Source organism: Carassius auratus, chromosome 19 (assembly GCF_003368295.1).
Source record: "Carassius auratus strain Wakin chromosome 19, ASM336829v1, whole genome shotgun sequence".
NCBI classification, from domain to species: Eukaryota; Metazoa; Chordata; class Actinopteri; order Cypriniformes; family Cyprinidae; genus Carassius; species Carassius auratus.
Window position 1 is genome coordinate 6600208 of NC_039261.1, and position 16529 is coordinate 6616736.

General features: G+C 37.4%; 1 protein-coding gene across 2 annotated transcripts in view; it reads left to right on the forward strand.

The window, feature by feature from the left end:
• The window catches only part of ext1b (exostosin glycosyltransferase 1b), a 68967-nt gene that overhangs the window by 47645 nt on the left and 4793 nt on the right, over nt 1-16529 (forward strand). For both annotated transcript variants that reach the window (XM_026288563.1, XM_026288564.1), the window contains 6 exons: nt 386-505; nt 3088-3220; nt 4974-5092; nt 9054-9149; nt 13613-13702; nt 16270-16430. In XM_026288563.1, coding sequence (XP_026144348.1) covers nt 386-505; nt 3088-3220; nt 4974-5092; nt 9054-9149; nt 13613-13702; nt 16270-16430 — 719 coding nt within the window. The remainder of the gene's footprint in view (nt 1-385; nt 506-3087; nt 3221-4973; nt 5093-9053; nt 9150-13612; nt 13703-16269; nt 16431-16529) is intronic.

A 16529-nucleotide genomic window follows, 5' to 3' on the forward strand; every position in this document is an offset into this window, starting at 1 on the left:
GACAAAACAAATTGAAAACTTGGATCGTGTTTGACATGTGATTTTTGGTCCTGGATCAACATTCCTATCAAATGAAGGTTGTTGATCCAGGACGTCTTACTTGGCTAAAACACATTGTTTGCTCTAAAACATAGCTTGGCCTGGTTTGGCCATCTTAGTCTGATATGATCCAGTTCTTCCATAAGGACTATGATGCAGATTATTCAGGTTTTACAGATTTGATTTGTTTAACCAAGCATTATGAGATGCCATACACCTCATACACCCCATATCCCTCTGTTTCCCCTTGTTTTCATTAGTTCTGTTCATACATAACCTCTCTAGCAGCAGGACACTGATTTATCACACTCTCTCTCTCTCTCTCCCTCCCCCTTTCCCCGTGCAGATCCCATCCACGGTGCGCTCCATTCATCAGGATAAGATTCTGGCTCTGCGACAGCAAACACAGTTCTTGTGGGAGGCCTACTTCTCGTCCGTGGAGAAGATTGTGCTCACCACTCTAGAAGTAAGCGATGACTGTTCAGTCACGCCATCTCTCTCTCTCACACACACACACACACACACACACACACACACACACACACTCGCTCTCATTCCACAGCTGTGACACCCACAAAAGCCGCTTCAGACACACATGCTGGGTTCAAGTTTTTTGTCAGAAAGTGTCGAATTATGATGATTTATTAGAGGTTGTGCTAAGTGCGTACACATTCTCACGCCTTGTTTAATTCTGTATGTCCCTTTTATCAGTGTCTAGGAAATGATGCGTGACATTGGTTCATTGACCTCTCCTTAGAGTTATTAGCTTGACTAGCATTTGGCCAGACACCGAGCTCAAATATAGCTGCCTCTTAAAGTATTTGGATGCTTTTGTGCTTTTCACTGAAACGTTTTCACTCAAATGTTTATTTGGCACTGTTATATATAAAATGTGTCCTGTAAGAAGCTTTGTTAGTGTAACTGGTTCCCATGCTTCTCGGATCATTGCAGTTCATGTTTAGAAACGGACAGTGTCCTACAAATGCATAGCATCTACAATCAACAAATCACAGCAATTAACCTCAGAAGTCCATGAGTTGGCGACAGAGCTGTCAGAGCCCCCCAGCCTCCCACGGCGTGGGTGCAGCGTCATTGCAATTACAGCTAGCATCCCAAGAGTTGCTTTCATCCGCTGCCCTCCATTTGGAAGATTGCGGCCATCCTGTTGCGAGATTGAGTCGTCAATCACATGTCTTCAGTCACTAAAAGGGAGGACTTTTAGCTGAGCAAGAGGGAACAGCCTTTCATCAGCCTCTCAGATTGGGTTTTTAAGATGACAGGTGGGGTTCTGCAAGGTTGAAAGACCACGGCTTAATATCAATGCTCGTGTCAAATGGTTATTGACTGCTCTGGTGGGAGCAAGAAGAAAACAGTCAAACTTGTGCTTTATATTAGCCAACTCAGATGACATTATCTCATAATATAATACAATATAATGCAATATAATATAATAAGCTTTTTAACTGTTCAACAATTTTTATATCAATTAAAACTTATTTTAGAGCTTTAATGCTCAGGATTGTCAGTTTAGAGCATCTGAGAGCAATAATGCTTAGTTAGTGCTTCTGGTCAAATGAAGCTAAAACAAGGCCAGATATGCTGAAAAGCATTTTTTTAAAGGCTGCATTTGTTTGATTAAAATCCATTTAAAGCAGTGATATTGTGGAATATTATTACAATTTAAAATAGCTTTTTATATTGGAACTTATTTAAAAATGTTATTTATTTTTGTGATGGCAAAGCTGAATTTTTCAGCAGTCATTATTCTCATCATTACTTAGTCTTCAGTTGCACATGATCCTCCAGAAATCATTCTAAAATGCTGATTTGCTGCTCAAGAAACGTAGTTTTTAATGATCAGTGTTTAAAAAAAAAAGTTGCGCTGTTTAATATTTATGGGGAAAAGAAATACATAGTTAAAAAGAGCAGTATTTATTAGAAACATTATAAATCTTTAATGTCAGTTGTTCATTTTTATGTATCCTTGCTGCATAAAACTATTAATTTCTTAATAATAAATGACCCCTAACTTTTGAAAGGTAGTGTGTATTGCATTATATTATGCCATTTTAATGAAAGTATAATTCTTAAATGCGACAAGACAAAATACTGATAAGTTAAAGCATTTTTTATAAGCATTTTTATATTTTTCTAATTCTGTTTGGCACTTTAAATTAAACATAAATAAATAAAACTAAATTACACACTTCACCTTGAAATTCTTCACCATATTAATTGAAGGCTTCGATTTGTTGCCCAGATTCCTCTTTGTTTAATCATTTAGAATCGACATGCATGATTAGTCCTAATTACCATTATTTATGCAGAACGAGTTTATCTTCTCCATTCACCTTCCCATACACCTGAACCAATTATGCAGCTGTGATTCTGTCTACAGAAAATGGCTGTGTTTGTATTTGAAAGTTATATTAGTGTGCGGTGAAGGTTGTCCATGGAATCTCCCCATCCTTCAACTGATTGAATGCGTTCCAGATGCTGCTCAGTCAATTCTACAAGACTTTTGTCATTTGTACCACAAAAAAAGCCTCCAGGCTTGTATTAAGAAGCTGCAATGAAGACACAATCTCAGAGACATCCAGCTTGTGTGGAAACCCGTTCCAGTTGCCAACGATTAGGCTGTCACTAAGCCAAGCCGCTTTCACACCAAGGGGCACAATAAAAACCAAAGACGACGACGACGACAACAACAAAAAAGCCTATCAGTCTTTGTCTCTTTTTACAGCAGCCATTCGTCCCTGAGAGCCTCACTCAAGGCCAGAGAAGCAATTGCTCCTCTTAATGCTGGAGCAGCTGATTGGCACGAAGAGAGTGGTGAAATCGCTGGAGCATTTGATCGTTTGTCTCATAGTTTATAGACCCAGAGCTGCACCTCAACTTGAAGTTTCAATTTGAAACATTAATTTAGCCTTTCACGAAGACCTCTCCAAATGACAACTCCACAGCTCTCATGGGCGAGGAATTTAGCTGGAATTGTTTACACGGGCTGTAATGCAGGCTGTTTATTTGTTTGTTTACTTGTTTGTGTAGATCATACAGGACCGAGTGCTTCAGCAGACCTCCAGGAGCAATCTGATGTGGAACAGTCATCCCGGTGGACTTTTTACACTGCCCCAGTACTCATCATACCTGGGCGACTTCCCTTTCTTCTACGCCAAACTTGGTAATTGACAATCATCATCTTTATTGCACACACGGTTTTTCCACAGTTAAAGACTAAAGCGGTTTCTAAAATTGTGCTTCTTTTCCCTATAGTGCACTATTAGGAGGTTTGCCATTTTTGTAGTGTTGTCCAAATTCCAAGTGAACAATCATGTAGAAATTTCTTTATATATTCTTATATAAGCCTTTATATAAGGGCTGGGCAAGTTAACATGTTATCAGATTAACACAGTCTTTGATTAATGAATAAATAATAGATATCTAAAATGATCTTTATTTGTACGTTTTCTGAGACTTCAGGTACCTTTTCACTTCTTGTGCTTCTGCTGACTAATATATGAATAGTGCACATAAAGTCACGTCCACTATTTCGCATACTAAGTGTAAATTGCAATTAGATGCTATTATCCAGAGTGAAAATTGCATATTTTCTTAGCGATAGATACTGTTTACACTTATCTCATTAAAATACAATACATATACTGTAAAATATAGGAACAGTATTTCTTCTGATTTCGCTCACTAGTTTCTGTTGATTCAGATTTACTATATAGGGATTAGGGAATGAGTAAACAAGTGAGTGATTTTGGACACAGCAAAAGTCTTTCTTTAATATTGTGACACCCTTTTCTCCTAAACTTTCAGAAACTAGTCCTGCATGACGTTTTGAGGTTACGTTCAAATGTTTCTGGAATTAATGAGCTTTCTAAGACATGACAGACAGGCATTATGGGACTTTAGGATTGTCTTTCATCTTTTACAGACATGGGTCTTCTTGTCATAGCCAAATTTGTGTCTTGCCTCATTCTTAACCCAAGTTGCGTTGTCTCTGGTTCTCTCCTTTATCATCGTCTGCTCTACTTTGAAACACCCTCTCCTGCCATCTCTTAATTGCAGAGGTGTCTTGATATCTACAAATTTACCATGTAGCTAAGTGACAACCATTGTACAACGTGATAGATTATCGACCAGCCCTGTGTAATTGGATCGCAAAATCCATATTCACAATCTGAAGTCGCGCATCACCACAGTTGCTAATGCAGCCCACGCATGCCTCTGTCTTAATCTGCACTGCTTGTCAGGCCAATCAATATAAAAACCGTTGATTGAGCACCTCTTGTTAGCGGGGAAAATGTAAGTGTAAAAAAAAATAATGTGGTAACCAACAAGAATTATTATTATGTTTGTATCGGTGTAAGAATTATCATATGGGATTGTCACCACTGCACCAATTAAACATGGTGAGTTATTTTGAGATGAGGGAAACATTCCAACTTTCTGTTTTATTGTCTCATGGGCAAAGTGGGCAATGGATGAAAAACGTGCTGCATCTATAGAGAGATGGGCATGATAATTAATGCCATTATCATTGATTGTAATTAAACATGTACTCTATTTAATAACTCTTAAACATGGATTATTTATCTCATTAAATCCCACTTAAGCCATACCATTAAATCATATTGAAGTATTTTATAAATATATTTGGCATATTATAAAACTCGCAGGAGTTCTGCACAGAGCTATTCAGAAAGCTTCACAGAATATGAGTTTGAAATTTTGTCATTCAATAAGCTGTATGCATCATTCACCCCTCGTGTTTGTTAAATATTTTATTAGATACTTTTTACTATGTTTAAATCCATTCGATAGAATTCCATAGGTATCCTTTCGATATCAGTGCACATGTGCAGCATTGGTCTGGCATATCTTTTTTTTCTGATTATGGTTTTCAAATGAATTCTCTTTTTTAGGGATTAAGCCGAATCCCAAGTTCACTGCTGTTATCCATGCCGTCACACCCCTGGTTTCTCAGTCTCAGCCTATTCTCAAGCTCCTCGTCTCAGTGGCAAGATCCCAGTACTGTGCTCAGGTAAGATCCACTTCTTTTGAAGGTGGATTCATTCATTAAAACAATGGCAGTTTACTGCATATATCAGTATTTGCTGAAAAAGTCCCAAATTAAGATGATTCAGAAATTAACCTGGCTTTAGTGTCTTTATTTCATTTAAATAATTCAATATTTATTACTTTTTTTAATGCAATTGTACCAACTTGGTGGTTCTCAACCACTGGGTCTCAGCAAATTTAAAGGGTCTCTGCAGGATGACTTAAGTATTTAAATTAATACATTATTAATATATAATAAAAGTCCAACTCTAATCTTATTTCAAATGCTAAAAACTCATGAAAAATCTATAACCGTTGTTCTTATGGAAGAGCATGCAGTTCCTGAAATCACAAGATGGTTTTCAGTTTAATATATCAATCATTTTAGTTTTTGTTTATATTAACAAGCAGTTTCATCATAATGACAGCAGAAATATCAAAAATATCTTTAGAATATATGAATATATACAATCTATCAAAAAGAATGATGACCACTGCTCTAATTTAACATTAAATTAACATCGCTGCTATAAATCCTATAACGATCTGTATGAGAATCAGAGCTGACTGCTGTTTTTGACACAATCTAGTTACTTGGTTAACTTTTTGACAGCTTGAGGCTTCCCATTAGGCAGTTTGAAATCTGAACTTCAGAAAATGTTGAAAGTTGTTTCTTCGATTTGATCTGATAAGGACACAGAGCGCGGTTGTTTTCCTCTTGAAGATGAGTGGATATCTCTCAATGTTAAAAGCGTCATACTTTCAGTGCATCTGGAAGACTCGTCTCTGCCGCCCCCTCAGTTTACACCCCTCTTAAACCTCAGGGACTGAATCCGAGCCCAGCAGCCCCGTGCGTTTCCATGGCATCCACTGCCTTCTGAAGTGTTTGCCACCCTGGGAACCAATACGTATCGATTCGTCTCTAATGTGCAGGAGAGAGAGAGGGGGGCTAGTGGGGGAGGAGAGGTGGGGAATTAAATGCAACGTGTCCCCGCTGACTGCGCGAAGCATGTTGCGCACACACAAGCTGGTGCTTTTCTCAGACTGTCTCCTCTCTTCTCCGCGGGAGGGCTTGAAAAGACTCGACTGCTGAACGCTTGGCTTTTGTTTCTCAGGCGGAGCTTGAAATGAGCACGCTCTACTCCAGCTGAAGTGGAAGGATGGGAATAGCTATGCTAGCCCCTTTAGCTACAATTCATCAGCCAGAGTCTTTCCGCAGAGGAATGGAAAGGAAGGAGAGGAAGGAGGGATATAAATAAACTAGGAGAGGCAGAGGAGAATGACGGGTGTCTTTTGAGTTCATTCTGGCAGGCTAGGTAACTGAGATTGAGGCCCACTGCTGTGAGTGAGTACGCATGTACCTCCACCCCCGAAACTGGGGGAAGTTGATAGAGAGACCGTCTGTGTTTAAAGACATTGCAGGAATGGATGATAGTAAAAAAAAAAAATTATTATTCCCATTTAAATTAGGTGCATAAACTATTTACAGGATCCCTGCAAGTACTAAAATGTTTGAGGTTTATTTAATCTAATTTAAGGTCATAAAAAGCTTAAATATCCTAAATGGTATAACAGGAGTGTAAATTATCATTTTAAAAGGTCTTAAATTTGGGAGCAGAAAAATTGCATTTTATTTTGGGTGATGTAATTAAATGTGCACCGCACGGTCAAAGTCAAAACTGCTGTGGCAGTTCGCAGTCAGTGAATACTGCAGATTTATGCTAAGTGATTTCTTACGACCTACTGTTGAACGAGTGCATATTTTATTTCTCAAATCTTTTTCGGTGAGCAGCTAGTAGTAGTGTAATATAGACATTTTGAAAATGGATTTCTGATTTATTTTGGGCTTGTTTACTATTTAAATATCCACCTTTTTTCGGGTTACTATTGCCATTATGGTTGGACAATAAGCTGTGGTTGCACCTTAGACTGTGGTACTTTAAGGTGTCCTTGTTACAGTGTAATTATATATTGAAGTACTGAGTAATGTTAACTACATGTACTAATTATGCTAAATGTATTGTTATTATAATAGTAAGTGCATGTAACGTGTAACAAGGACACCTTAAAATAAACTGTTACCTAAGCTGCTTCTGGAATTTAATCCAGTGTAAAGATGTGTAGCTTTTCTCTGGGCTGCCCCGTAAAAGGAAGGGAAAACTAAATGCATTAACACATTCAAGATACAGTATATAGATTTGTATTCCCTTTCTTTATGTAGTGACGTATTGGCACAAATCCAAATGTCTAATTATTGTGTAAAATGTGTATTTTTAATTTGCAGTTACCAAGTTTTGCTAAAATAAAAAGTTTAATTCCTTTTTAAGTTTAAAGATTTTTAATTAATTTTGGTATAAAAGTCTTTCATTTGACTTTGAAAAACTGAACAACTTAACTAAAGCTTCTTAATTGGAAACTTGGAATAAATTCAGTACATTTATTAGGAAATTTTTACCAAGTTTGAAGACTAAATTGATTCCATCCAAGCTATCATTTGTATGATTCTCACGTCATACTTATACAGTTGTTGGATGACTAGTTGACTTCTAGTGGATTCATAGTTTAAATCCACCCCAGTATGGAGCTTCACTCATGTCAACATGCTTTAGCATTCCTGCTCCTATCTTTGCCTCGCTTGTCTGCATTATCAAAAAAATCCAACCTTCAGGCTTTGTTTTGTTTCTGAGAGTTTAAGTAGTTTAATTAATGTCTCTGATCTTATTATAGATTATAGAATACTTTGAGTTTGAAGAGGCCTCCTGATCCTCCTGCATGTAATATCATTAGACAGTCAAGCTTTCATTTATTATGTTCTGCTCTGTGGCTTGAGAGCTACGTGACTCTGCGATTGAGAGTTAATGAAGTGAAAGATGTGGTTAAGTAAAAGGCTTGATGGCTGTTTATATCACCAGCGCATTAAAACAGAATTTTAAAATCAGTGCATTAATGTAGTACTTTTTCATTTTGAACAGAGCTTGCATGTCGTAATGATGCTCATCGAGCCTGCATCATGTCCTGATGCCCTTTCAAATGCATTCGTGAACAAAGAGTGCCCTGAAAACCAACATTTAATAAATCTCATTTTGATTGAATTATGAATGTTTAATAAAAATACATATTCAAACAGAAAATATCATTGTTCATTTTTTTATTAAGGAAAGCTGATCAGCAAGTCTAGGTCTTCACCCAATTTCACTTTCACACCTTTATTGATTTTCTGTCAGGTCTGTCAACATTTTGTTGTTCATAAAAAATCCCCTGAAAGTGTGTAGGGCTCTGTCGGAGTATTGGGTTGAGTCCAAATACTTGAGCGCTCTTAATGAGTTATTTAACCCTGCTCTGTGAACTAACTGACTTCTAAATCACAGACACTCTCTCAGAGTAAGGGCCCCTCTTAAAATGTTCCACATGAAACATTTATGAGTGTTAACATAAAACCAGAGCCAGTCACTTCAGCCGGAGGTGTAATCACTCAAAGACACTTGAAAGTGACAAAACAAAATGAATATATAAAATAAAAAAAAACCTCATGGCTATGACAAGCTGTAAATTGAAACCGACATCACATCCCAAATTTGGGACATTCCAGGCTAATGCTAGCACCAGAAATGTGTGTGAACTTCACAAAGTGAAAGCCCTCAGAGAATCCCTGACACGTCACAATATGATATGTTTGGCTTTCAGCTGCACATGTTTTGCGGTCACATGCTCTATTTAAGTGTGGCTTTTTAATGAAGTATGACTGTGTATAAAAGTACAGAGTACAGTTTATTATGATTTGTATTATTTCATTTCTTTGGAAAGAAACATATAAGCTGGGGACTGGATCTGAATTTATGGGTTTATTTTTGCCACGGTAATAGAAATGTACTGTATAATTCAAAAGAATGCATAGTTTTGGAAACGGTTTTGTTTCTGATCTCTCTGTTTCTGTCTTTTCTCAGATTATTGTATTGTGGAATTGTGACAAGCCTTTACCTGCCAAGCATCGATGGCCGGCCACCTCAGTGCCCATTATTGTAATCGAAGGAGAGAACAAGGTGAGATATGGTTTCTTTGTGGTTTCAATACGTTTTCCCAAGTTGTTTACATTTTATTTTAATAATGTAAAAGCTGACATTATGACAGCATTAGATGTGTCACAAAGTCTAAGAATAAGTTGAATAAATGAATGCATGAAACTTTGTGAATACTGGTTTTAATGTATACTCTCCTTTTCTTTTTTTTCTTTTTTATAAAGTAATACTTTTATTCATCAAGGTACCTTAACTTGATCAAAAGTAACAGTAAAAACGTATGAAGTTGCAAAAAAAAATCTATTTAAAAAATAAATACTGTTCTTGTGAACATTCTATTCATCAAACAATCATGTAAAATGTATTGCATGAAAATATTATGCAGCACAACTAGGGGTGTGACGGTTAGTATATAACCGCGAGACCGGCGGTTATAGTTGAACACCGTCATTAGAACTCTATAACCGCCAAAACCGTGTCATTAAAATATTTTTTACAAACATTTTTTATCAAAAATTATTTTCATTTTTTAGATAGGATCATAAGATGCGCAATATATCGGGAGACATGGTTTTTACCACTTAATGAAGATTTGTAAATCGTCAGACATGATATTTACCACTTCATTCAATTTTGCTTTGTAGAAAACCTTTCTTAAAAACGAATTTCGTTTAGTACAAATTCTATCCTAATTTTATTAAATGTTTCATCAACCAATTGCATGTATTTGAATAAATAAAAAGCAAATATATCAGACAATGATAACCGTGACACCTTCACTTGCACTGCACTGTGAACTAGAGCACATCTTATCGTAAATGAAACTCAGCGTAGGCCTATGCCTTATACATTAGCATTAAATATCTTTGCTGTATCCTTTGTAGAACAGACAATGGCTTTTTTTGCGGCTCGAATCAGCAAAGCATTGCATCGTCCATAGACTGCAAAACAATCAGCGGATAGCGGGCGGGTGCGGATTAGAAATTTGCTCAAAAAACGTTGGCGCGGATGATGAGTTTTGTGACAGACCTCCTTAATAAACGGAGGTCTGAAATCTCTGCCCCTTTACCGATCAGAGCGCGCGCTGACACGGAGTTAACCCGCTATCTCCAAGAACAACCAATTGACTCTACGGCAGATGGTGGCGAGACAATGACGGTTATGTTATGAACCGTCACATTTGACTCACGTCATAACCGTCATCACCAATTCTGAAACCGGCACACCCCTAAGCACAACTGTATAATAAGAAATGTTTCCAGAGTATAAGATCAGCATATCAGACATGTGTGACACTGAAGACTGGAGTAATGGCTGCTGAAATTACATTTAATTTTAAATTGTACTAGTATTTCACAGAATTACTGTATCTTTGATCAAATAAATGCAGCCTTGGTGAGCAGAACACAATTCTTTCAAAAACATTTTGAACGGTAGTGTACAGTATATGTAATGTTTCATTGGTAATTAAAGTTATTACCCTGAAAGTATTTTTCACAAAATCGTGACTACATTAATATGTATTAAAGTAAAATATTAGTGACACACAACACAGCATCCCACACTTTTGTAGTTGTTGATGAGAGGGACTGTGAGTGTTTGGAGCAGAGAGGGATTAGTTTTCCTCTGGCTGAGGGAAGAGAGCAGTGAAGTAGTGCCAGTCAGCCTGTGGTTTGGACGGCTTGTGGCTGTCTTGTTTACAGAGTGGTGTGTCCGTGTGTGTGTGTGTGTGTGTGTTTTCCCACCCAGACTAGCTGACGAGGAGACAGCTCTTTTAAGCTGTGATTGACAGCCTGGTCCCATGCCACACTGAAGTGTTGCTCTGGGCATTTTCCTTATTAAACACTCCCATTTCTACACTATATGAGATCCTACAGAGAATACTGTGCCTTTCAGACTCATTTCCTGTGCTGTACTGCATTTCATTAAGGGCTGCATGAAACCACATTAACTACTTATTGAGAATTGGTTTAATTTTTGTGTGAAGTGCAAAATTCAAAGGAAAATAATATAGGGCAGGACGTGAGTTTAGCCATTGGGATTTGAGTGTGGAAAATAATTCTATGTAATTTTGTGATTATTAAATTTCCTGTCTGTGCGAGCTGAGTTGTCAACAAAAAAAAGTTTCTAAATGAAGAATAACAAGCATGCAGAAATCACACACTGTGTGATATGATTGTAAATAAAGGTTATTTTTTTAAGGGAAATTTTGGTAGCAATGCACAGAGACTAAAATTAACATTTTCATTTAGCCAGAAACCAAAAATGTTGGTAATTAAATCTTGAGTAATTGAACGTCGTGTTCACAGTGTTGTTTTATCATCTGATAAATGAAACCAGTTACAGTAATGTTCTTCTGCAGCCAAGCTTATCCATGTTTTGTACAAGAAATGGACACTGATATAGTCAAAGCACAAATATTTTTCAAACTAGTTAGTTAATAGTAATTTATTAGTGACTGATAGTAGTAAAATGATAGTAAACGATATGACTCGACTTGTTTCTGTGGTATGGCACTAGGGATGCACCGAAATTTCGGCCACCGAAAATTTTCGGCCGAAAATGGCCTTTTCGGTTTTTGGCCGATAGACTTTTATCACCGAAACAACACGGCCGAAATGTTGTGATGACTCAAACAGAAACCGCGACCTGCACGTGCACCTGCATAGCGCAGAACACGAGCTCCACGCGACATTCACTTAACACCAGTGAGAACATTCTCTCTCTTCTTATTCCTTTATTCGCAGCACTAAAGCGTCTAGTAACAAAGAGATTAAGACGGACCACGAAGATAAAACAAAGAAAAGTACAGTCTTATAGAGTCTGTTAGCACACGTCTCACTGAGATATTTTCGGATCCTCTGCACTTCATCGCGAATGTGCTTGATCCGCGTTATAAAGACCATTACTTGGATGCGGAAATAAGGCAGCGCGCACGAGAAATGATCCAGGCCGCGCTGGATGCGGAGAACCCGCGTGGAGACGGAGAAGCGCCAAGCGCAGGAGACAGATCAGAGCGCAGAAAAAAGACTGGTCTCTGAACCAGATGAGTGGCATGCACCCTCGGTGTCTGATATGTTCAGTGGAATTCTGCAAGAAAGTGCCTCAAATAATAATAATACGTTGGCTATTTTGTTCTTAGGCTACTATACACACACACACACACACACACAAACATATATACATACATAATATCAGATTGTAGCAATATTTATGCTAGATTTTCTGCTAGATTTCTGCTTTAATTTGATAAAAATGTTTATTTATGCCCTGGCCCTATTTAAATACACTCTCTCAAATATGTCTCAAATGTCAGGCAGATGACAAGCTCAACTGCTCAACAGCTAGATGGTTATCTGTCTGAAGTCCCCATCCCCAGAAGTGATAACAGTCTTGCCAACTGGAGAAGTGATGCACTTTCTAGTCCTACATAGAAACATTTCAAATGCACTTCACCTAAATGCATTAATGTTTTTATGAGAGAACAGTTCATTTTAAAACCTTTCTGCAGGCCAGTAGGCCTGTACATTATTATTAAATATACACATTAGTGGAATAAATTATTTGTTTGAATTTTATTTTATACTGTGCATTGTTGCAATGTGCTTAATAAATATTTACATCATTTGTAATTATGTATTTTTTTTTTTTTTTTAATAAGTTATGTAATTGTAATTATCTTTGAAACTTTAATATTAATTTATGCAATTGCAATGTCTTAATTTTAGTAAAGTTAGTACACGGTCATAGCAATAAATGCAACGGTACTAATAATTGGCATAATTTCTTTCGGTGTTTCGGTTTCGGTTTTCGGCCTTGGTTTTCTCTTTTTCGGTTTTCGGTTTCGGCCAAGAATTTTCATTTCGGTGCATCCCTATATGGCACTGTAGCGTCTGGATTTGAAGGAGAGAGATGTGAGACTTCCAGCGTTAGATTTAATCTGGACTTCACAGGGCCGTCGCTCACCTGCACGTTCTTCATCTTTCACCTTCATATTGTGGCGGTGCTTTCTAGAAGTGCAGATTGTATGTGGAGTAGTCCCTGTGGGCACTGCTGGCAGACCGTTTGTGTGACTGAGGGGGGATTTACTGTGGGAACACTGGGAAGCGTATGTGTATTTCCTGTTTAGTTGTGCTTTTACACACGGACCTCTTATGAAGCATTTATGCGTCTGTTTGTCGCTCCCTGACACTGTTTTGACATTTAGTGCCGTCGAGGCTTGTTTTGTTTTGATAAAAGTAAAATAAAATGCTTGCATGTGCGTCTATGTTTATGAAGTGCTCTGAGGGGATGTGTGTGGGTGGCCTGTTGTTGTATGCGTCTGTGACAGGACTTTAATGGGTGTCTCGTTTTGTAAATTTCCACGTCTTATTAGTGTTAAACCACACATGCGTAACAGTAACCAAATATTTGGAGTTTAATCCAGAATTTTTTCCTTGTATTATATGAGATAAAATCTGAGAGTACGTATGTTTTTCTGTCTGTAGGTCATGAGCAGTCGGTTTCAGCCCTATGACAGTATCATCAGCGATGCAGTGTTAAGTCTGGACGAGGACACAGTGTTGTCAACCACTGAGGTATGGACTATAATTCTCTCTCTGAGTCACACGTCAGCAGTGAGGGAGACTGCCGTCCTGAGCTCTGTTAGCCCTGTTGAAGATGGCTAGTCACTATTCATGGCTATAGATGTCATCTCTTTACCGTTTTCTGGGGTCTTCGACAGGAGGTCTGTGACATATTTTTATTTTAGGATTGCCAAAGTTAATATGTGAGATTTAAAGACATGTAAGACCATTATCGTTATGAGTTAATATTGTTAATAAAAATATATTTAAATTTAAATATGTTAGTGCTGTCAAAAGATTAATCACATCCAAAATAAGTGTGTACTGTGTATATTTTTATGTATATATAAATACGGTATATTTTGAAAATATTTACATGTGTATATATTTATATTCATATAATCTATATTACATATAAATACATTTATACACTTAAATATATACATGCATTTGTGTGTATTTATATATTTAAAAAATATATACACAGTACCAGTGTTGGGGAAAGTTACTTTTAAAAATAATGCATTACAATATTGCGTTAGTCTGGGCAGGGTGTGCTGGTTTGTTTTTAATATAAAAAGTTATATTTGTTGGTAAACGTAAAAGCCCTTTCACACCAAAAGCTAAGTGAATAAGTCTCAGGCTGTAGAGAAAGGAAATACACGACTCTACAACAGAACACCAAAAGAAGAAAGTTCAACATACTTCAGCAGTAAAAAAAGAGGCACAAATGTAGAGTAATTTTTGCTTTTAGTATGGTTGAATTGAATCATTTAAGATCAGTACCAAAGACGTCGGTTAATAAAATGGAATTAAATAAAGGATATTTGTGTTATTTAAAATTTAATTATTGCAGGTTTGCATCACATTCTATTTCACATTCTGTTGCATTTCGTTGTTTTTATTCATTTGTAGGAATACTTTTTTTTTTAATGAGATTGATGCATTAATCTGACAGAAGACAGAAGAGCTGTTAATCAATAAATGGGGAAAAAGTAACTGGTGTTACTTGGAAAATAACTCTGTTTTCTTGTAAATTAAAAAGTAAAGCATTACTTTACTAGTTACTTGAAAAAAGAAAAAATCTGATTGCATAACTCACATTTCTTATGCGTTACCTGCAACACTGCACAGAACACACACATATATTATGTAGACAAACTTATTGTGGATGCAATTAATTGACAGCACCAATTTAAATATTGAAGCTGATCAGTACAGACATTTATTAATATAATTAACATATTAAAAAAACTGTGAAATAAAATGTGAGTACCACGCATAGAGATGTGAACATCAGTGAAGGACATATTTACAAAGATTAAATCAATAAAGTGATAATAATTTGATATAATTAAATATAAACACAAATAAACACACAAATATAGAATTATTGCAGATCTACATTCAGATATAAAATTGCTAAAAGAAATTACATAGAATATGTGTCTCTATATATCCACATTATATGTGTATATAGCTTAGAATGTTTTTATTATTAATACTTTTATTTAGTATGGAACAGCTGGAGCATAATGTTATGTATAAATGTTTAGCCAATCATAACAAGCCATTTACATAAAGGTACAGAGAGATGAAAAATTGTGGAATTTTTTGGTGGAAGACACATTGAATAACATCGTAAATGTGCTTCAGGGGATGAGATCGCTATTAAAAATACCACGCATCCATTGCAGGTAACAATGGGGCAGATATCGGGTCCATAACCCTGTAGCGCCTCAAAGTGAAAGACGCCTTATCATTTGAGCAGGGTTGTGATTGCTCCCTTCTCAGCCGCTCTCGGATTAAACCCCCAACCTTTCAGCTGGCAGTGCAGATTTGGCAACCACTATGCTTCCGCCACCCATAATCAGCTCAGCATGGCCTCTTCAGCCCTCGGATCCTCCCTCTCTCGGCTTCTTTCTGTCCCCTGCATCAGTGAGTGGCACTCTGCAGCATACAGCGATGAGAAATGGCCGTCTCTTATCAGAGGCAGCAGAGTCAGCGTGAACGCACACAGCTGAAGTCAACCTCCTAAACCTGTCTAGCCCTCCTGTGCATTCCTCTTTTCTTCCTGAAATGGATATCTTTAATCATGTGTTATCTTGACCACACTGCAGGGAAACTCCAATTACTCGTTCTTTCTTGAACTCCCCCTCCCAAATCACCCCATTTGTGTAGCTGGAGACTTAGTTTTGGCATTACATGTGAGGTGGGTGTACTGCCGGTGGGGTTACACCAAGGTTTCGGTGTACATAGTCTGTTTGTGTGTGTGGTGTACGAGTGTGGTTCCATCAATTCACTGCTGACTCCAGATCCTGCTGAGGCTCCGCCGCTGACACTTTTGATGTGTTTCAGTAATTATTTGTTTAAATGCTTTGATCTTGGAAAAAGGAGGGCATCTTCTCAGCGAGCAGCTTTGAAGGCGTGTTTGTGTATGTGTTCGTATCTGTGTGTCTGGTTTTTGTCACGAGAGAGCCTTCATGCCACCATCCTCGATTCCTTTTTTCTTCTTTTTAACTCTTTCTAGCACTGGTTTGGTAAGTGGCTTCTAACTTGAGCTCAACGTTGCCTTGCAGGTGGACTTTGCCTTCACGGTGTGGCAGAGTTTCCCTGAGAGAATTGTGGGATATCCTGCCCGCAGTCATTTCTGGGACAATAATAAGGAGCGCTGGGGTTACACCTCCAAATGGACCAATGACTATTCCATGGTTCTCACCGGAGCTGCCATTTACCACAGGTACTGCATCTAGAAACAGCTGCTTCACTGAGGAAATTAGGGCAGTGCTTTCCCTTTACACTATACAAATATATACTCTCTCTCTCTCACACTCTCTCA